The 23121-nt window shown below is 32.9% G+C and overlaps 1 protein-coding gene across 3 annotated transcripts in view; it reads left to right on the top strand.

The window, feature by feature from the left end:
- LOC6035746 (beta-1,4-glucuronyltransferase 1) overlaps window positions 1–23121 on the top strand; it is a 146715-nt gene that overhangs the window by 113133 nt on the left and 10461 nt on the right. For all 3 annotated transcript variants that reach the window (XM_038257234.1, XM_038257233.1, XM_038257235.1), the window contains 2 exons: window positions 9980–10660; window positions 22618–22988. In XM_038257234.1, coding sequence (XP_038113162.1) covers window positions 10286–10660; window positions 22618–22988 — 746 coding nt within the window. In that variant the 5' untranslated portion in view covers window positions 9980–10285. The remainder of the gene's footprint in view (window positions 1–9979; window positions 10661–22617; window positions 22989–23121) is intronic.

The following is a 23121-nucleotide window of genomic DNA, read 5'->3' as shown; positions in this document are numbered from 1 at the left end:
CAGCAAACAAAAGTGCTCGGATCGGGCTTGAAATTTTTCTGGGGGTTCCCTGGCCAAAATAATAAGACCCGTATTTTTTTGTTTGGCCATTAGCGTGACCCACGCCGTGTTAGGGTGGTCTGAAAAATTGCCGTCTTTTAATTACAAAAATTTTGGTACCCAAACATCTATAGGTCATCGCTGAAATTTTAAAGTTATCGCAGTTTTAGTGAAAAAGTAGATTTTTTGTTCAAAAAACCATATCTCGGAATCCTGTTAATGAACTCCTCCCATTTTTTATTATGTAATGTAAAAATGTCCGGGGAATCCGATAAAAATATTTCCAGACATATGCTCTTTGGTCCAGACACCGTCAAAACGGCATTTTAAAGTTTCATACGCCCTTTTCATATGTTAGGCTAGATTTTTGAAACTTCTTCCTATTTTTCTTTGAAAGGCCAACTTATCACCTTTCATTTGCGTATAAGACAATTGAAATAGGTTAAAATGGCGAGGAGTTATCATTTTTCGAAAAAGGCAGTTTTTGCGAAAATCGGCGAAAATGGCCATTTTTCAGACCACCCTAACACGACGTAGGTCACCCTAATGGCCAAACAAAAAAATACGGGTCTAATTATTTCGGCCAGGGAATCCTCAGAAAATTTTTGAGCCCGATCTGAGCACTTTTGTTTTTTCCATGCTGTTTTCGTGGGGAATTGCTGTAACGTAAACAAGGGTGACTTTGATAGGATTTCAATTTGTTTTTAGCATATTTTCCAACAGGTGAAGTTTTTCTCAAGATTGTTATTTTTAAAACATGTACTGGGGTAGACTACACAAAGTCCATGCACTATTTCGGAAAAAAAGTTTATTCAATAATGTTTAAAAAAATAGTTACGTTAAAAATTCTTAGTTTTAATTCCGGGGTGACTTTGATAGTCATAGTTTTTCTTGTTAAAATCATATTTAAGATGTTCAAACTTTATTTGTACCCTAAATGTACCATCACTAAAGTAGCTGATATAGTTTTTAAGAAAAAAAAAACAATGTTTATATTTAGTTAACTAAGTGTATAAGCTTTTAAGCAAAATACATATAAATTTAAGGTAAAATTGTTAAAAAGTCGAAATTTTGCCTAAAATTTGTTAAAACTGGTTTTGTTTATAAAATTATCGATTTATTTTGCATTTTTCACAGAATTTGAAGCACGAATCACAAGTTTTCACATTTTAGATGAAATTTATTTTACTGAAATTGCTTATAAATTTGGAGATTTTTTTAAATGGTGTTTCAAAAACACATATTATTTATTATTTACAAATTTATTTAACCTTCTCCTAGTGGAAAATTGTCCAAAGAATCCGAAAATGCATTCCGTTTTCCGATTAAAAATCATTGAGAAAATCATGACACTTTGAGAAGTTTAAAATAATGACTTTCATCAACATTTTCTTAACTATAGTTAACTAACTATTTAAACTTGTTAAAATTTTATGAAAAGTTCTTCTTGAGATACTTTGATCACTTCTCTACCACGGTCAGTATGTTTCTAAACCATTCCTTACGTATTTTAATTGTACTCTTCATTTTGCGGAAAAATCGCAAACCTATCAAAGTCACCCCGGCTATCAAAGTCACCCCGTTTTACGGTATATATATCTGGAGTTTTTTTTTTTTTTGAAAAGGTCCAATAAACCAAATTTCCAGTTTTTGCTTTTTTGATGTTTTTTAATACTCCTGACTCAAAGCGGTTTCAAAAACACCCAAAAGGCAAAAACTGGAAATTTGGTTTATTGGACCTTTTCAAAAAGAAAAAAAAAATTCCAGATATTAAAAAAACAAAATTGTAATATACGTATTTCAGAAAGCGTAAAAAACTAGTTATTGAAATCGGATATTTTTTGGAGTGTAACTTTTTTTCTGAAGGGGCAGAATAGTTTGGAAACATCTAGTGAACGACTTTTAGGCATAATTCAGTCTTATAAGATGGTGTGAATTAATAAATATATAAAATGTTTCTTTTTAGTTGAGCTTATAGATTGGTACAAAGCTATGAATCGCGAAATAAAAACCAGAACTAGCCTCTCAACAAAGCGGTCTCAAATGATTATTTAACGCAGATAAATATTTTTCCCACGGCGCGTAAATCCTCCCAATATCTGTCATCACCACCAAAAATATTTCATTGTTCCGAGGATGATTCGCCGATGTCACGATGTAACACCCCCATCAGATTAAAACCGTTAAAAAATTAGTCTAAGGTCACAAATTTCAACGGCCGCCCTTAAAAGCATCAACTCCGTGAGTTAATGTGCTCCCCCTCCTGATTACGATTTACGCGCGGGTTAAATTAAAAATGCCATTGCGAAAACCCTAACCATGACTTCAACCGAGTTGAGAAAAAAACTTTGAAAAAAATTAAGCGCCTTATCTTGAACATTCCGCCATCCATCAATCTCGAAGGTGGTGGTAATTTTCGCTCATTTTCAAGCCCTGATTTCATTACTTAAAAAAAACGCTATCTTTCTCTTCGACTTCCTCTCCCACCTGTGAAGTTGTGTATGTCAGGTCAGGTGAGCTGTTGCTGCGCTCCACTTTAAAGTGCATAATAAAAGTTCAACAACAAACAGAGCAACATGAGCAAGAGTTGCAAATCCGACGACTTGTGTGAGAGATTTATGGTGACGTTTGAGCAGTTGACCACAGCCCTTAACAAACGTATGAAAAAAGCAGCCATAAAACAATCTACACGAAGCATCATGCGGGGGAAAATCTGGCGAAAAGCAGAATGGATTTGGCGGAAAAACGAGGGATTATCAAGATTGAGCTGGGCTTGGGATGGGAAGCTTTGGAGCGGGGAAAGTAAAAAAAAACACAGCAAAGATATGGACGGAACTGTACATGAAGTTTGTGTGGTCAGACACCATGTGACGTGAGCTGTGACAAGTGGTGCACCTGAAATGACTAAACACAAACAGACCTTGCTTTGAACACAACCTAAGCAATCGATGCCTCTGAAATTGAGAGCGAATGATTTTTTTTTATTATCTTCAAAACAGATTTTCCCTATTCTTTTTTAAACTATTTTAAAGTATTCAGGACAGTCTCAAATGTTCGGATTGATTCCTATTTTATAAATTATCGAGCTGTCAAATCGCAACATGGAGTTAAACTTTCTGTGCAGTTACTGTGAAGCTTACAAAGGCTTTTCAAAAAGTTTAACTCCATGTTGCACGCACACACTCTCACTTTTCATTTCTCGTTTGGTATTGAAAAGACCAGAAAATTTAAATAAACACATTGAAAATAGATCGGATAGTTTCCGAGATATTGTCAGTTAAAATATAAGGGCTAATTTGGTGGAACTGGAACCAAGAAAAATGTCTTTTTTGAAAAAATAACATTAAAAGCAATACGATCTCAGCACCCAGCTGTCCGATCAACTAGAGTAGCCATCACACTACCGCAAACAAACAAACAAACTCGCACTTTTTTGTGTGTTGATAGTGTAGAACTCGGAAACTTGTTTGCGGCAAACTCGCAAATAAGGCAAAATGTATGCAGGCTGACGTTTGAATAAACAAATCCAGGCAAACAAACAAAGCAGGCAAACTGTCAAAAAGTGCGAGTTCCTTTGCCGTAGTGTAATAGCTCCTTAAGTTTTCAATGGAAAATGGTAGGAAAATGTCTTAGCCTAAGATTTTTTTTTGCGATGGTGCTATAAAATATTTTTAAATTGAAAAAAACAGTGCATTTTTTTTTAAAAAAAAAAGCTAATGTAAAGTATTCTTGTTATAAATTTGATGTTGTACCTAAATAATAAAACAATGGAAACACTTTTTATCTTTTTGAGAATATAAACAACATGATGAAAGCCTTTTCTTTCAAAAAAAAAAAATGTTTTACTAACGTATTATTGTTAAATATTTGTTTTTATCCGTCTCCTTTTTAAATGTTGTTGATTTTGATATTTAATCCTAAAAAAGAAATGTTGATGCGTTCGGTATTTTAATGAAAAATCCAGCTTTTTTCAAGATTCAAACTATTACTTTTCCCGCTTTGAAGTTTTTGATAATTTTTTATACATTTTTCCTCAGAATATTTTTTTTAAATAAATTTGTTGTTAAGTTTACATATAACAAAAACTAAATTACCACTTGATGCAAAATTGGTTTGATTTGCTTTGATTTTAAAGTTTGTTAAAGTACTCTCACCTAGTCCAAAATTCTCACACTACTTTTCCGACGAAAACTTGTAGCAAACAAGAAGTAAAAGCCCTTGATTTGGGGTGAGAAACAACTCACCGGCTCTGGGAGCCCATCGTGTGCAATCCCATTCATCATTGTCACTCACGCCAACGAATGGGAAAGAGGGGGGCTGAGTGGGCGGATCGTCGTCGCGTCGTGCTCACCTGTATGTTTGTGAGCTTCAAGTGTGCTATGGAGGAGCTAAAAATGGATAGATGGATGGATGGATTGATGGGCCAGCAAGCCCTCTTGAGAAGGAAGAAGAGTTTTGGATTTCATGTACCACAGAATTAATGGCACGCCACACACGTGGCTTTGGGAAGGCTGGTTAACCCTTGGTTTATTAAGGGTTTGAATACATTTTTTATTAATTTAATTTTGAACTGATGTGATTTTTTTAAATTTAAGATTTCATTTGTAGAAATTTTTTGAAAATATTCTAAAAGTAGCAAAAACGAACGCCAAGGGTAACCCCTTTGGGAAAGAAGACACCTCTCCGTTTTCACCTTGATTATCTGGCGCCTCATGCACTCATCGCTCGACGACGCCGTCGTTCCACGTTCCAAGCTCGTTACGTGACGAAATTGAAACCCGAACCTAGCTCAACTATCTCCGCAGGAGGCAGGTGGAATAAGGCAGACAATTATGGCGATTAGATTTCCATGTCGCGTAATTAGTCATCTGCTCGACTTGTATGCAAATTTCGTCACTGCCTCCGGAATTCCAATTCGATTTTCAGCGAAAGAAAAGAAGAAGTGTTGGGCTTAACAGAACTTTCGCCACCTCGACGCGCCGACAATTTATCACCTAACAGCCGTTAGATTGGCTGATTTTGTGGGACTTCCCAGGAGGTAGATCAGTCTAATTTTATAACTAATTTAAAAACGGGAGAGGTTTTTTTTTGCAAAAAAAAAACGTCGTAAAAATTTATTGCATGTTCCCCTTTTCCATCTTGGTATGCCATGTCTGTTAAATATGGTCGGGAAGATCCTAATTTCGCGACAAAAGACATCCATCTAGGTGGCGTGATACCGGTTGCTTGGTAACCGGTTTTGACGGAGTTAACTGAGCCTTTGATGTTCTTAGAAATCGCGGTCATGGGTTGCTTTGACTGCGTGTAAAATGAAGTTATTATAGTTCAGTGACTTTTGGTTGTTATTTTCAAATACTTTCGGTTTAAAGAACATGATTTTTCTTAGTCCAGTTCAAAGCTTATGATAAATGTGAATTCGACCAAAGTTTTTTGTTTTATTTTGACTTTTATTGATGATTTCCAGGTACTTTTTAACGGTGTTTTTTTTTACATTTAGCATTATAATTCGGCTGCAAAAATATGGGAAAGTATAATTTTGGATTTTGAGATTATTGGCAATTTCTAAAAGAACAAAAACCACACTGAATTTCGACCTATCTTCAAACTTTTACATCCTGGACGTATAATTTCGTACAATCGTTAAATCTCCTAGGTCCTCATTTCAAAGTACGCAGGTCAAAATTGCCGTGCGTGTTTTACAAACAAGCAAAAAAAACTCTGTTTACTCCGCCAAACAGCCATCAAATCAGCAAACTTGGCACCATTATTCACCATTTGGCAAGTTCATTACCACATCGTACACTACACTACATCGACATGAAGCAACAACAACATCACCTTGCCAAGAAGAGCTCCAAACTTTTGTAAAAAATATGCTCTGTTTACGCCGGTCGACGCTTTCTGTAGTGAAGCAACAGTTTGACGTTTTTTTAAAGTTTTTAAGTACAGTAAACTTACATTTATTCAGTTTAAAATTAATATTTTTCAAAGTTATCAAACTATTTTTAATTTTATCATTAATATTTTTATTATAAAAATCAAGTTTTGAAAACTTCGAACAATCAAAGCGTCACTGTACTTGTACTTGAATCATCAAAAATATCGTCGCGGGTTTTTCTGTTGTTGTCTGCTCTCATCCCTCTCTCACCCTTCCTCCACCGGCATTGAAGTCTCTCTCTTCACTTGTTCACTCTCAGCGCGTCAAACACTCTGCTACCAACCGACCAACCTGGTTTGGGTGAGATTCTTCGTGGTCTGCTTGTTTTTTTTTTTTGCTCACGTGATAATTGAGTGAATCATCTTTTTATCACGATTAAATCGTTCCTCATCGTTCGCGTCATCGCCGGCAGTCGTCGTCGCTGGGTGGCTTTTGAGGTTTTGGGGATTACCTGCTCTAACCTGAGAGCCGAAAGATAACAACTCGCACACTTGACGAGCGGGGATGACGATGGCGGTGGTTGAATGGAAAGATTTTTCTCTAAAAAAAAAACCTCCTAGAATGTAAAATACTTGGCATCGCTCACAAAAAAATATTTCAAAATACTTGAATTTTGTTTAATTTCAGACATGACTTGTTCTAGCCTTCTAGTCGAAATCAAAATCATTTTTTCACAGGTTTCAATTTTTACTAGAAGCAGTTTAATCACAACCGATTGAATTCAAACTTGGCATGTCAAGTTGCTAGGACATTTTCGTATATTTTTTCAGAATATAGAGTGGACAGAATTCGTTCAAAATTTCCATCTGTACAATTGATTTACATTCAATAGTTTTCTGCACCGAAATTTTCATTCACATTTTGAAGTTTTTTGAAAAAATATTATTTTAGTATCTTCGTTGTAGTTCATACTTTGACTTTTCGGAAAAAAACGTTCACGGAAAAAAATCCAATTATTTTATTAAAATTTTCAACACTAATAGTTTAATTCACAAAATACCTACTTTATGTTTTATCATCGATATCTTTTTATATGTTTTTGAGGACTAAAACAAAATTTTCTGAACCATAATGCGTAATGGTGCAATATCTGATTTTAGAGATAAGATTCAAAAATACGAAAAATTGGCTTCGTTTAGAATGAAAATAATTGTCTATAGTACTTTACAATTTGTTTGTTTCATTAAACGCAACGTTTTCAAGTTGTAATTTTTTTCGTATTTTCAAAATAATTCTCGAAAGAAGAGCACTCCTGATAATGATATGTCTGAAAAACAGGGAAATTTCCTACATTTTTTCACTCTGAGACTTTCAAAAACAAACAATTAGCTTGTGAAATGATCGATGAAAATGATATTTTCTTAGTGTCGTTAGCCTGTAATTTTTTACTGATGATATCTCTGAAACTATTGGTCTAATTTTTATTGTTAAAAATGACACTCTGGCGAAATTTTCTTATTTTTCAATGAAAATATTTCCACAAAAATAGTATAAGTAAAAAGTAAATCTTTCCCAGTTCCTGAGGGGAACACCCTTGAAGAGTATCGGGGCCGGCATTTACAAAGCGGATTCAGTGGCAGTTTCATTCTCAACTTAATGTTAACATGTTAAGGTTAATGTTAACATTCCATAGGTCGCCTCCCTAAGGTGTCGTACCTTCCCTTTACTAAGCAATCGATTCCAGAAGGGAAAAGATCACCAATTGTGTTGGTCCGAGCCGGGATTTGAACCCCGATCTACCGCTTACGAGGCGGAAGCGTTACCACTGGGCTACGTGGCTCGGTCTACAAAAATAGTATAGCCTGAACTAAAATGATCTTTTTGCAATTCCGCTGTAAAACTGTCAACTTTTCCTGTCCTTCTGGAGAAACGAAACGGCCTACTTTTCCCTACCAAAAATAACAGAAAGGAAAATAAATTAATACCTTTTAATACCAGTGCTGAAAAGTTCTACTTTTCAGCACTGAAATGGGTGCTGAAAAGTTGAACTTTTCAACACTATTATTGAAAAGTAACATTTTTAAATATTTTTTTGTTTTGTACGGTGAATTTACTAAACACATGAATGTTTGACATAAAATTCCATTCAAGAAGCGTTTTTCGGAATTGCAAAAAAAATGTTGTAAGCAACTTGTTGCAAAACTTGATTTTTTCAGCACTCGTCGTATTTATCCAACTCGGATAAAAATCTTCTTTTTGAAACTTGTTGCATAAACTACTATTTTAGATTAAAATTATGTTTATTGCACTTTATTATAATAATTACATTTCTTTTACATGTCTAGTGGTATCGTTTTATGTACTTCTTCTTTGCTGTATGTATATTTTTTTAAATGATCTTTTTGTAGAAATTAAAAAAAAGCTTGGTTTTGAAATTTGAAATAATTTTCATTAAAAAAATTAGAATCGGGCAATTATTTGTGAAATCGTAGACAACGACTATTTTTATCGATTTAGAATGACTTTATTTCTTCTTTCCTTTCGTGTTTCATGTTTTTCTTCTATTATTTTTAAGTATTTTGATTTGCATTAGTCTTGTTCAGTATCTTTTTGTTATTAGTAGTATGCCTATTTGCTGTTTTCATTTGTTTACATTCACTTTTCGATTTTATTACTTTTCCCCTTTTTTAAATACTTGAAAAACAAAATGCACTGAAACATAGAGTTTGACTTAAGCTTAAGGAATATTAATCACAATATGGCAAATTTTGGCCCTGAATAAAATACATTTTTCTAAATTTTGCCAAAATTACATACGAAAAGTAAAATCACAAAAACTAAGACTAAAAAAACAAAATTTGTTCTTCCCCATAGCTTTGATGATCAACAATTGGTTTTAACACAATTTTGACGATTTTCAAGTTCCAAGATGTAGGGTTAGGTTGTACAAAGCGATCATTGGAGTTTTGACAAAACATTTTTTTTCACGATTCAAATGCCTTTTTGCGGTACTGTACATCATAACTTCAATAATACACAAAATATTTTTATTCCTAATTAAAATTTTTGACTATGTTGAGAACATCAATTCCAAGAATGGTTTAAAAACCCCAAAGAGAAAAAACAGAACAGATCTGGCAGCACTGTCTTAGTCACAGAGATTTTCAGTAAAAATTGCTCTATATATGCTGTTGAATTGAAAGTTGTGATTGTAATCCTAACGTTTGAAGGAACAGTATAATGATTCACACACTTTTAAGATTAGGCAACCCCGACATTAAACACATTCACTTGATAAATAAATTTAAATGCTTAATGCCGAATGTAGTTAATTTTAGTTAAAAAAATACTACTCCTACTGTCCATGGTTTTGTAGAATTAAAAAAAAACTTTTATGATTAATCGTAAACATTGTAGATCTGGCAGCACTGCTGTTAAATTGAAAATTTAACTTGAAGATTGTGTTTATATTTTCAACGTAAAACGCCATCGAAAATATTTAAAATAGCACTTTTTGAAAACTGATAAATTAAATACAAAAAGTATTCTACTTGAGTTTATTAACCAAACAATATCTTTGAGAACTTGGGAATTATTTTTCTGCAAATGAAGTTGTTTGAACCAAAAACCTGTACTTCGGGAAAGTTTATTTTGATATAATTATAATGATCATCTTATTTCTAATCCAAAAATCTTGCTTCCATCCCACCGCACAACGCATCGAAAGCCACTCCAGAATCACTTGTGCCTTTGCCATCGCGGTTTCACGTTCAGTAACGAGCTCGATTTTGAAGTGGCAGATTGTAGTCTAATACCGGCCGGATGGCAGCCAGTGCCACCACTGCCGTTGATTCATTCAACGAGCGTTTTTTTTTCGGTGCTTGGACCTGTGGCGTGAGAATTTATTCCTTAATTTGATTAGGTTCGTTTGATTTCATCTTCAGTCTGTCAGAATATAGAGGGAGAGAAAAAAGAAGCGGATGCTGTTAAATAAAACAAGACCAGCCACGATTGAGTCATTATTCTAATTCTTGACCGATTCTCCTTTTTTTTCGTTCACAGATTTGATCACCATTCCGGATTGACTATACAGAGTTTAAGGCGAGCAGTCCTTTCTATGCCGACCACGAGTTCGATCAACACTAGAAGTAGTGCCAGAGGCAGTTGTAGACGAGAGATCAAATCACGCAACACGATGACGTAAATGGGACAGAATTGCGACCAGATTGGACCACTTTTACACACGGAGAGAGAGAGAGAGAGAAATTCGTCAAAAGAAGAAACCTGCACAAATCTACCAAAATACTAAAATACTAACCAAAATCGAGTGAAAGGAAAAATCGAGCAAAATCGACGCTCAAATTTTGTATGAAACAGCTCGTGGACATTCCGAAGCTAAAGCTGGCCACCAGAATGCTGACCCGGAGGAACTGGCTGCTGCGGTGCAGCATCCTGATCAACGTGGCCGTCCTGCTGTACCTCTGCAGCCATTTGCTGATTGGCGGGGGAAACTTCGCCCTCGGCCCAGCCTACATCATCTCGGAGGAGGGCATGATGAAGGCGGATGCGAGGACCGCCGGCCAGGGTCAGCTCCAGTACCGGACGCACATTCCGGCCCACCTGGCCCAGCAGTTGCGGCAGCAGGAGCAGGAACAGCAGGAGCAGGAGCAGATGATGCTGCAGCAGCAGCAGGCTCAACAGCAAGGACACGGGAGTTTAGTATTAAAAATTCAGGAAAATGGGGTAAGTTTTGCTTGCTTGCTTTTTTGTTGGTTTTGTGGGATGGACTGGACGTGATGGGACGACGACGATGACGAAGAAGGTGAATTGTGAGTGTGTGGTTTGTGTGATTAAGATGAAGGTTGGGAACGTGACGGAGAAAAAGTGATTTGAGATGAATTAGTTATTCATGGCATTTTTCAAGTGTTTGCTTCACATTTAAGTGATGGAAATTATTTATCATGAAAATTCTTTCAAAATTAACAGATTGATTAAAGGAATTTTCAATTTAAAAAAAAATAACTGAAAGTACCCTTTTATTACAGATTTTCACAAAACTTTCATATCATTTATTTCGCCGTTGCAAATATTAAACGTTTCAAAGTTCAAAGTTTATGTCGCGCCAAAACATATAAAACACATTGTTTTTCAAGGGATCTAAAATTGTTCATAGAATTAGAAGAATAGTCAATTGAAAAAAAAAAAAAATAAAATGTAAATTTTAGCTTGTTTGGGTTCGTTTAAAAGTGTTATGATTTTTTTTTTATGAAACTCCGGTGCAAAACCGAAAAAAATTCGCAAAAAACATCTCAAACACGAAGATTTTTTGAAAATGATTGCTAAACAACTGGACAAGTGTAACCTTTGGATAATCTAGTCTGGACTGTACTTGAAATTAAGTTTCAAGTCTGAATTAAAAAAGAAATCTTAGCATTTAAATTGATTCACAAAAAGTAGTTGAAACAATGACATTCAACAATACCCGAATCTTGAATTAATTTTTGATTAAAAATAAACTCCAGGTTTGATTATCCAAAGCCCTCGCCAAAATATAACTTCAAATAGACGAATCATAAAAAAAAACAATTTTCAACTGTCTTATAGCTCGAATATGACCCGGACAATCAAGCATGATCTGAATATGTGATGCAAGATGCTGGCCATCGGTGAAGGGATATTGAGATTATTCAATTGGTAATTTAGCAATTAACCTTTCAAATTTGCCTAATGATTCGATGATGACAGCAGGAAAATGTAGTTGTTTTTATTCGATTTTCAGATTATTTGATTATCTTTTTTATTCAAAACATGCTCAAAATATTTTATTAAATACAATATTGTATATTTAATTTAATTTAATTTAATTTATTTCATTAAAATATTTGACAACTTAGGCTACAGCTTAAACTATAGAATTCACTTTATCAATTTAATTTTAATACATTTTACGTTAAGTTTATTATGAACTAATTAACCACAGTTCTTTTACTAATATATTGTCTAAAATTATTCTTTTATTCTTTTTTTTGTGAAGATGGGATAACCCACATGGATTTTTTTTCTAAATTTCAATACCGGAACCTTGATCTTCTTAGAAATAAATAGAAACTTGTTTTGAATACTAAAGAAAGAAGAAACAACATTTTTGAAATTGATTAATATTGAAACATAATTTTTTTTCATTTATTTTGAATTGTTGAATTTTTTTTGAGACAAGCAAGAATTTGATTATTCAAAAAATATTTACCTGCTTGAAATAGCAAACAATATTTTAAAACGGTCAATAATAATCCCCGGGCCTGATAAACCGTTTTATCACTTCCTTTGTTTAATAGGTATCTTTTATTTCAAAAAAAAAATAATGTGGAAAATTATAATTAATATTTTTATGTAAAAAAATAGTCGAAGTTATTTAAATTAAAGGATGAAAGATAAAATCTAGATTTGAGAAAAAAGGTCAAAACCAGCAAGTTTTAAAGTTAGAATGGAAGATGCGTACACTTTTATGTGACAAAAGTTTTAAGCTTTTTGGTAACTTTTTTGTACAAGAAATGAATTAAAATGTATATTTTCAAACAGTTAAAATAAAATAAAATTTTACTATTCTGCAAAAATAAGAAATCATAAAAAAATTGCAGATCTCACTTAAAAAATAACTAAATTTATATTTCCAAGCAAAACTTTTAAAATTTGTAACAAAACAAGTTTTTTATAACATAACATTACATTTTATGTGTAATATTATGGAAATGCTGATAATTATTTTAGGTTTTTTTATGTTCTTTCAAATATAATTTGAATATCTTAGTATCAATCTAGCAAGGTGTTAAATCGATACAGTCATCGCCGATAATATTAGCGTCTAACGTTATCGTTATCGTCAGGAACGATAGATGTTTAATCGATCATGTAAAATTTTCAATGCTATCACTTAGATTATATTTTTTGAAAATGAAATTAGTTTCAAAGTATAAATACTCAAAAACATACCGTATGATTTAAAAATCCTAAAAATAATTCATTATTTGCGAACGAAGAAAAGTTTTATATTAATTTTAACTTCAGTTTGGGTTTTTTAAATGTAAAATACTCAAATTTTCATAATTTGCAATTTGGCTATCAAACACAGCCAAAAAAGTAGAAATCCAGCTGCGTGTAAAAAGCCTGGGTGTACAATAAATATTGCATTATTTTTTGCAATTTTACGTGATTTTACACCCTGAAATATGTAGCCCATCAGCATGGGAATCCTACTTGACCAAAATGTCAAGCTCATATATGCGTTGATCCTTGCCACTTTTCATCGGTCTTATGGCCGAGTGGGCTAAGGCACCAGTCCTTACTGTTGGTGCTGGGTTTGAATTCCGTCGGTTGCAACTTTTTTTGGTGTGTGTGTACATGCAGTGTGTAATAGTGTTTATTTTGACGAAGGTAATTTAAAAAAAGTATTTTGTGAAAATTTACAAAAACTATCTTTGAATATTAATTTATTACAATAAATTGATAATGCATACAGAGTGTCGCCTTGTTTAATACCCATATTGCAAATTATGAAGATTATTGTATTTCGCAAAAAAAACCGTTGCAAATTTTATTGAAAGTTTATGTTGCCCTTAACTAGGTTTGAAAAATCAGGAGACAAAAAAAATATTTTTAAAAGGCATCAAATTTTATTATAAGTAGAAGTCTAATCAACTGAAAACAATTTAAAATGCATTTTCCTGCATTTAAAATCATATTTTGTGTGTCTGGGATCAATCAAAACTAATTTGTTTTTTTTTTTTGTAAAAATGCGTTGTACAGTACTGCAAAAAGTTTGTTTTTTTCGGCGAAAAAAATTATTTCGTCAATATTTTCATTTTTTGATTGCAAAACAAATGGGCTTACGTAAAGAGCATCTTAAAACATGTTTTTTTTTCATTCGAATGTTAATACCGTGGCTTGAAATTTCAATTTTTATATTTTCTTTTCCCTCCCCCCAGGACTTCGACCAGGAACATAAACATAAGAAAAAAAAAATGTAAGAACGGTATTTTATTATCGATAATTTCATCGTAAACAACCTTGCATTCTTGTATCTAATCTTCATTCAAAATGTGACCCAAGATGTAAAATTTTGAGAGGAATTTATTTCTTATATTGATTAAGGGGATAAAACACGCTGTAGAATTTTTGATGTACCGTTAACCGGGGTGACATTGAAAGGTTAACGATGTGAAAATGTAAAATACAGAATGGTTTGAAACTGTTTACTCAAAAACATAGATTTAAAAAAAGTTTGAAAAGTTGTATTAGTTAGTATACAAATATTGGTAAATAGGATTTTCTCAATGAGATTCCTTGAATTTTCAGTCTCGAAAACATTTTAACCGAAAAGCTTGTCCAATTTTCAACAAGATAACCTTTGATAATTCGGCAATGTTTTATCATTCGGTGGCTTTCAATTTTGTTGACTTTGTTTGCTGTTTATTAGTGAATACAAAACAATGGGCTACAATATAATTATCTGAATGAATTTAAAATTGCAGCGCCAGCTCAGAAGTGCCAAATTGATCCTATAATGGACGTTTTCATCACACCAATCAATTCTCAAACCCACGATCAAACAGCCGAAATTTAAATCAAATCATCAAGTCACTATATTTCGCAAAGTGGTCGTTTATTATTTTAATCGTCTCATGCATATCAAAACTCAACAGTCACGTTCCTGTTAAGGTTGTCTTCCCATTTTTTATTTTATCAAATATTCACAAGCTCTCTCTCCTGATGGATGTCATTCGAAAAGTGCAGTGTTGCCAAGTGCGTCCAATTTGCATCCCTTCCGTAACCAGGCACAGAGACAAGATTGAGGTCGTCCGCACTCAAATCCCGACGACGACGACGACGAATGCTAAGTAATTCCGCAAAAGTCTGGTGTGTGACGAATGGATGGCGGCGGGATGGACAAGGGCAATCATTAATATTCACCTGGCACTGGCCGTGGCTGCACTTTGGCGGATGACTCCGGGAAGACAGCGGAAGCGCTAACCAAATATTTCAACTTGTGAGAAGGAGGGTTGAGGGGAGGTACTTGAACTCAACGGACTAAAAATGGGCAAAAAAATTTGTTAATTTTGCGTCTGAAAAGCGAGAAAAAAAAGTGTCTCTGTTTGTGCGAGTTCCAGGAAGTCGCGAAACATTTTGCCAAATTGTACTGCTGCCGTGCATAATTGGAGGCTTTTTGCTCTGTTGGTACCTCCCCGAATTAATGTTGGTTAAATATTTGTCCGGTGCGCGGCAATTCTTCACCTTGGCCCTCCCCACAATTGTCACCGTTGCGTATAATCTGTGAGAGTTGTTCACCTGGCCGTAACGGACCCGCGGACCACCAGAAAGTGTCACCACAAAGTTCGGGGAATCTCCCAGAATTATAATTAGTACTTTTGATGAAAGCAGCGGCTTTTGCGCGTAGCGGTTTCCATGTTCTTGGGTGCATTCAACCTGGTCTCTTGTTGACAAGATAAGTTTTGAGGGTTGGTTGGAATGGCCAACTTAGACGAGGCAGAACCATTTGTTAAGAGGAATGTTGACCCTTTTTCAACTGTAAAGAAATTAATTGAATGAGAGCTGCAATAAACAATCCAGTAAGGTGAGGAAGGCATAACAAAAAAAAAGGTTAAATATTTGACAACTAAAGTCTATTGGATGTCAAGGGTTCAAGATCTTGCAACCCTGTTAGAAAACATGAACAATTAGATAAAAAAAATCATCTAAACAGGCATTCTAATTTAGCTACATAAAACATATCAACATTTGAGCTTTTGAAAGTCAAAAAATATGTTCTGGCAATTCCAGTCCGAAGACATTAAGATCTGGTAACTCTGGATACAATTGTGGGAAGTTAAAAATAAATATTATTTCAGGCCGTCTATTGGGATGCAGATGGCATACAGGACTGAAATATATGGTACCATTTAAAATATCAGATCGTGTAAAAGCTAAATACTGAAATGGCGTTTAACTTAAATTAACATTAAAACTTTGGAGTTGAAATATCTTACAAATAATTCATGAAAGGGTTGACAGATCTTCAATGTTTATGATTAATCGGATAAGTCTAACCAAAATCGACACAACATGTCATTTCTATTACAACTTTTCCTAAAATTCACGACACCCGGCCTTGAAAAAATATAACATCTTTACTTATGTGTTCATAACGTAAAACATGTTTTTCAGCTTTTCTAAATAAGCAATCATGATCAAAGAATTACAAATGCATTAAAAAATTTGTTAAACTTGTAAAATTTGTTTTATTTGTTAAATTTGTTAAATTTTTTAAAATTTGTAATTTTTTTAAAATTAGTTTTTTAAGCTATTTTTTTAAATTTGTTAATTTTTTTCAAATTTGTTTATTTTGTTTTAAATTTGTTGTTTTATTTGTTAATATTTTTTTAATTTGATAAATTTGATTAGATAATTTTGATAAATTTGATAAATTTGATAAATTTGATAAATTTGATAAATTTAATAAATTTGATAAAGTTGATAAATTTGATAAATTTGATACATTTGATAAATTTGATAAATTTGATAAATTTAGGAGCGGCCGTGGCTGACTGGTCACTGTGTTCGCTTTGTAAGCGAATGGTCCTGGGTTCGATTCCCATCTGCTCCCAACGAGAAAGTATAGGTAATATAAATCTTGAAACTATGAACATGAACGAAAAATCAAAGTCGCTCGAGTCGGAGTTCGATCCCCCGTCCTTTGGATTGGTAAGCAAAAATGCTAACCATTAGGCCTTCGCGACTTGGTGAGCTATGACTGGAATTAGGAATACTGTTACTATCAACTATATACGCGCTGGGTCCTTGTCCATTTGACAAGGGTTCGGAAGTTCTAAATAACGTTTGAATCCGATTGGTCCAAACGTTCTTCAGGGCGGGGCTTGTCGATAAAGCTGAAGTACCTCGCGCTCGGCTAGCCAGCGTAGAAATGGGTCACCGAAGCTCGGCAGAGCTAACACCTTCCAAATGCCTATGCGAGTTATTTGCATGTATAGAATGTAGATCAAAAATACATGGAAACAACTCAATTTGTAAGAAGCGACCGCGTGGCCCGTTTGGTTGGTTGCACACACACACACACACACACACATTTGATAAATTTGATAAATTTGATAAATTTGATAAATTTGATAAATTGATAAATTGATAAATTTGATAAATTTGATGAATGTGATAAATTTGATAAATTTGATAAATTTGATAAATTTGATAAATTTGATAAATTTGATAAATTTGATAAATTTGATAAATTTGATAAATTTGATAAATTTGATAAATTTGATAAAGTTGATAAATTTGATAAATTTGATAAATTTGATACATTTGATAAATTTGATAAATTTGATAAATTTGATAAATTTGATAAATTTGATAAATTTGATAAATTTGAAAAATTTGATAAATTGATAAATTGATAAATTTGATAAATTTGATGAATGTGATAAATTGGATAAATTTGATAAATTTGATAAATTTGATAAATTTGATAAATTTGATAAATTTGATAAATTTGATAAATTTGATAAATTTGATAAATTTGATAAATTTGATAAATTTGATAAATTTGATAAATTTGATAAATTTGATAAATTTGATAAATTTGATAAATTTGATAAATTTGATAAATTTGATAAATTTGATAAATTTGATAAATTTGATAAATTTGATAAATTTGATAAATTTGATAAATTTGATAAATTTGATAAATTTGATAAATTTGATAAATTTGATAAATTTGATAAATTTGATAAATTTGATAAATTTGATAAATTTGATAAATTTTCAATTTGTGAAATTATCGCAAAAAAATCTTTTTAGCTTCCGAACTTTCTTCATCCGCGAAAGAGAGAAGAGGTGAAATTTGTAAATTATCAAATCATCAAATAAATAAAAAATAGATATTTTCATATTGTACACCGAATTTTAAAACTGTTTAGAAAAAAAATATAATTTTAAACTTTCATTACACGACTCCATAGTATCACGTTTCATAAATATTGTCTGAAGAAATCCGTAATTTGTGCAACGATCGCCCCAATCGCCATACCGATTTCCTCATATTAATTTTTCACAATCAATTTCCTTTTGCATTTCTCTGCTGCCGTTGCTACCGCTGCTGATGGAAATGAGGTTAAACCCGGTCTGACCTTTAACCATGGGTCAATTATTTATCCGTGGTATCAAGTGGGGAGCTCACCATTCAACGCAAACATTATTTTCATCCACTCAACACACATACACACACTAATTTATGTATTAAAGTAAATATATGTAGTTCACCAATTAGGGACCACTATACTACCTCAATGCTGGTGGTGGTCAAGTGTAATTTGCTTTTTCCTTCTTTGAGAGCTCGAACATGCTCGATAATGATATGGTTCATGTCCTGAGCTTTAGTTGGTCGATGGTTGGTGGCTGACTAGTAGAACGGAACCGAAAAGGCCGCGCACTTTCGCAACAACGGTCCGAACGGATGGTGGACCGTCAAAGGAAAGAAAATCGATCTCGAAATTGATGCCTTTTACCGTGAGGGGGTTTCGACGTTCTTGAAAGGCACTTGCGTGCCTAAAATTGTAATTTTTTGATTTATTATTGTATCATATAGCATATATTTTCTTTTTATTGTATTTTGTAAACCATTAAGCATAAAATTAAAAATTCATTTCGGCAAATAAAAATTTGGTTTAAATTGACGCCCTAACCCCTAATATTTTTTCAACTAGCAAAAGAATGTTTGATCCTCAAAGGTTTTTATTTTTTAAGAACAAAAAAATATGGAAATTAAAATAACAAGGCATGGTATTGAAACTGAAATGAAAAACGCGTTTTAAAATGAATTTTACACCTACCCAATTTGTTTCGCAATCATAAGTTTTCTACATAGGGGATTGTAATTCCATCGTGTAGTTTTTCAAAATATGTTGTTTAAATAGTGAAAATCACCCAATTTTATGGAACCTTAACCTTATAAACATATGAGAACTTCCCCTACACAGCAAAAGAAAGTTGAAATTTGCAGTGTTGAAAATTTGATAGTTTAAATATTACCTCCTTTTTGGGTAATATTACCTAAAAATGTGTAAAAATTTGAACCGGATAAATATTTACCAAAAAAACTGATAAAAAATTAAAATTTCCTGATGTAATATTACCATAATTTTTATTTCTGTGAATCTAATTATTAACGAAAAAAACAATTTTCCACTATATGCTAAATCAGAACAAAAAGCTACACTCTAGAAAAAAACATATTTCTTTATCAAACTTTTTTTTCACTGAGCATTGGATTCCCAATACAGTCATCCCACATATTCGGAACGGTTTCCAGATCGGCCAATGTTCAAAAAATCATAGCAGATCGATAATTGAACTTAATGATTCGCTTTTACCTTCATTTGAAAGCTTTTCTTGCGATCTTTCGAATGCTGTATCGAACATCTGCAAATTTTAAGTTTTATATGAAGTTTTTGAACCTGACCCTTGAAATCCACAAATGCGGAACACTTTTTTTCTTACGAATGTAAACAAACTTTGGATCTCTCCAGGAGTACATATTTATTATCAAATATTGACTTCACACACTGAAACCAATAAAACTCAAGCTTAGTGATGTTTTATAAATGGTTTGATAACTTTTTTTGTGAAAATATCAGTTAAATTCAGGTGTTCCACAATTGTGGGAGGCACAATAACATCCCACAATTATGAAACAGGCAATTTAGAGGCAGTGTTTTGCTGCTCTCAGTAAAATAGTCTCGAAATGCAGTTTTTTGTTCAAAAAGAACTACTTTTACTAGTGAAATAGCAAGAGAATGTCCAAAGGACCTAAAAATAGAAGGGTCGCCAGAAAAGATGCATTTGGCATGCTATTGACAAATTATCACAAAAGTGTTCGGAATTTGTGGGTGTTCCGAATATGTGGGATGACTGTATATTTTTTTTTATTTTAATTTTTTTTCTTGATATGTGTTTGACGGGGATGGTCGAAAGACATAATGTCGAATGGACAAAAGGTCGAAAGTGGACAAATGGTCGAAAGGACCAAAGGTCGAATGTGAAAAAATGAAACAAATAATTGTAATTATAAACTTATGCAAAATCTTGAAAAAAAATCTTGCAAACAATTCTGATTTTTTGCTGTGAGTTAATCCTTGGTTTATCCATCCATTTAGTAATGATCTTTTTTTTAAATAAGCAGAATAATTTCCAAACCAGTTTTTGAGAAGATTTCCATTCTTCCAAATATGAGCAAATCTTAGAAAAAAAAGTTAAGCTTCTGAAAAACGTTGGAAGTTTATTTTTATTTTTAAAAATAACCTATTCTTGATTGTCGTAATATTTATGTGAGATTTTCCCTTCTTTCTCACATGAGCAGTTCCTTAAAACAAAAGTTCGGCTTATAAAAAATTTGGAAGTTTATTTTAAACTTTAAAAACAACATTTTCTTGATTGTCTAAATATTTCTGTGAGTTTTTCCATTCTTTCAAACATGAGCAGTTCCTTAAAACAAAGGTTCGACTAGTAATATATTTTGGAATCTATTTTTATCGTTAAAAACAACAAATTTTTGATTGTCAAAATATTTTTCTGAGTTTATCCAGTCTTTCAAACATGACCAGTACCTTGAAAAAAAAGGTCAACTTCCGAAATTTGTTGGAATTTTATTTTTTATTTCAAAAACTACCCATTCTTGACTGCCAACATATTTTTGTGAGTTTTTCCTTTCTTTCAAACATGAGCAGTTCTTCCAAAAAAAGTTAGACTCCTGAAATATTTTTTTAATTTTTAATTAATTTTTAAACAACCTGTTCTTGTTTGTCATAATATTTATGTGAGTTTTTTTCCATTCTTTCAAACATGAGCAATTCCTTAAAACAAAAGTTCGACTTATAAAATATTTTGGAAGTTTATGTTTTGTTTAAAACAACAAATTCTTGATTGTCAAAATATTTTTGTGAGTTTTTCCCTTCTTTCAAACATGAGCAGTTCCTTAAAACAAAAGTTCGATTTTTATATACTTTGAAAGTTTGTTTGTATTAAAAAAAATATTTTTGTAAATTTCCATTCTTTAAAATATGAACTGTTCTTCCAAAAAAAAGGTTGACTTTCAAAATATTTTTTAAGCTTTTTTTTTATTTTCAAAAACAAAATTTTCTTGTATGTCGTAATATTGAGTTTTTTCATTCTTTCTATTTTGGAAGTTTATTTTTATTTTTAAAAACAACTTACTCTTGACTGCCGTAATGTTTTTGTGAGTTTTTCCTTTTACAATCTATCTTTCATGGTCACAATAGATCCTAAGAAAAATCTTACTTCAAAAACATAGTTGTATAAATAAAAAAAATCGTATTTATTTATATTTTTAAAGAAAAACCCCCTCTATCCCCCCCTTTTTCAAAAAGCCTTAGCATTATTTTTGTATTTAGGCTCAAATCAAAAGTTTTGTTTGGTAAATTTTTTTTTTTTAAGTTCGACCTTATGTCCTTTCGAAGTTTTGTCCATTCGACCTTATGTCTTTCGACCTTTTGTCATACATTCGTTTTATGGGACTCAAAATGACATCTTTTGAGCCATTAATGGTGAAAATTTGGGCAGAGATATGAATTTCCGGAAAATAGTAAAAATATGTTTAAAACATTCGTGCTTTGCCAAATTTTTGATAAAGTGCGCTGTTTTGAAGTTCAAATTCCTTTAAGGTTATTTCTTTCAGAAATTTAACCTTTTTTTTATTGAAAAAAACCTTTTTAATGAAAAGCAGAGAAAATTGCCGTTGAAAATCGGACAATTAGTTTCTGAGATACAGTCTCACAGATATTCGAATCAATGAAAATGAGTTTTTGCTCTGTGTCACCTAATAAATCTGTTATTATCAACAGACGATATCTAGAAAAATATTGGTCAGATTTTCAATGTTGAAAATGAAACTTTTATAAAATTTCTTACTTTGTATAATTTGGTCGAAAGTATGAAATTAGCAAAATTATCTATTTCTAGTCCTATTTAAATTCATGCTTGATTTAAAAAAAAATCCCTCCTCAATCGAGGAAATCACCAACCTCTCCCCCAATGGTATCTACATGGTTTATGGATGGCCCCATTCTGAACATAACAAAATAAAAAATAAAAAATATGCATTTTACAAAAAAGAAAAATGAAATGTATAATAAAATAAAAACCTGGATGTGTGTCCTACAGAATTCTAATCAGGATCTACAATTTTAACAAAGACACCAAATCGATAAGAAATTTCCTTCTCAAGCTACAGCTCGCACAATTGTATGGAAAAAGGAATGATTCCAAATAGATTGTTAATAACTTTACAGTGAAATTGCAAAAAAATGATAAGGAATTGTAATTCGCAAAATGAGAAAAAATCATTTAAGAATTTTAGGACACTCAAGTGCCAAACATCCACCACGGCGAATCCCTCCATTAATTCCGGCGCTCTGCTCTTCTGATTGATATGAATTTGTTTTGCTCGTAAAGGTCATCAAAAGATGCGTGTGTACGCCGAACCCATAAAAGTGCCTTCACCAATATCCATCAAACCACAACTTATGAGATCCTGTGCGAAAATGTTACAAGAATCTTTTCATCTTTCTTATCTCGATGGGCCCAATTGTTGCTAACATTTTTCTTTCTTTTTTTTGCAGATCAGTGTCCAGGAGGTGGTGCCCCAGCAGCCGGGTCAGAGTCCGGACCAGCTGACCGAGGGTGGTGCCGGAGTGGGGGAGGCAGGCGGAAGAGGACGCGATGTAGATAACACTAATAATAACAATAATAATAATAACAACAACGTAGACGATAGTCGATTCGATGTGCCAACAAACGAACCAAGCCAGAATGGTCCCAACGGGTCAAACAATAACAACAACATCAACAACAATCGAGGGGGCACCGAGGTGCTGTACCAGGACGGTGGAAATGGCCAGGGTGTCAACGGTGGCGGCGGCGGAGCTGGACTCCTGAACGTCAGTGACATCTTTTCCACCACGGCGTCGATCGATTTCGACGTAAAGCTGAGGTAAGTGATGAGAGGGGGTAATTGCAATTATGTTTAATCAAACTTAATTTACAAGTGGTCTTGAAAAAGCATGTTGGGAAAAACATAATGGCCCTCCAAATTATTTTTAAGGAAGCCTTAAGGGGTAACGGGA

Source organism: Culex quinquefasciatus, chromosome 2 (assembly GCF_015732765.1).
Source record: "Culex quinquefasciatus strain JHB chromosome 2, VPISU_Cqui_1.0_pri_paternal, whole genome shotgun sequence".
In the NCBI taxonomy this organism is placed as follows: Eukaryota; Metazoa; Arthropoda; class Insecta; order Diptera; family Culicidae; genus Culex; species Culex quinquefasciatus.
This window is presented reverse-complemented; position numbering and strand designations above follow the sequence as displayed.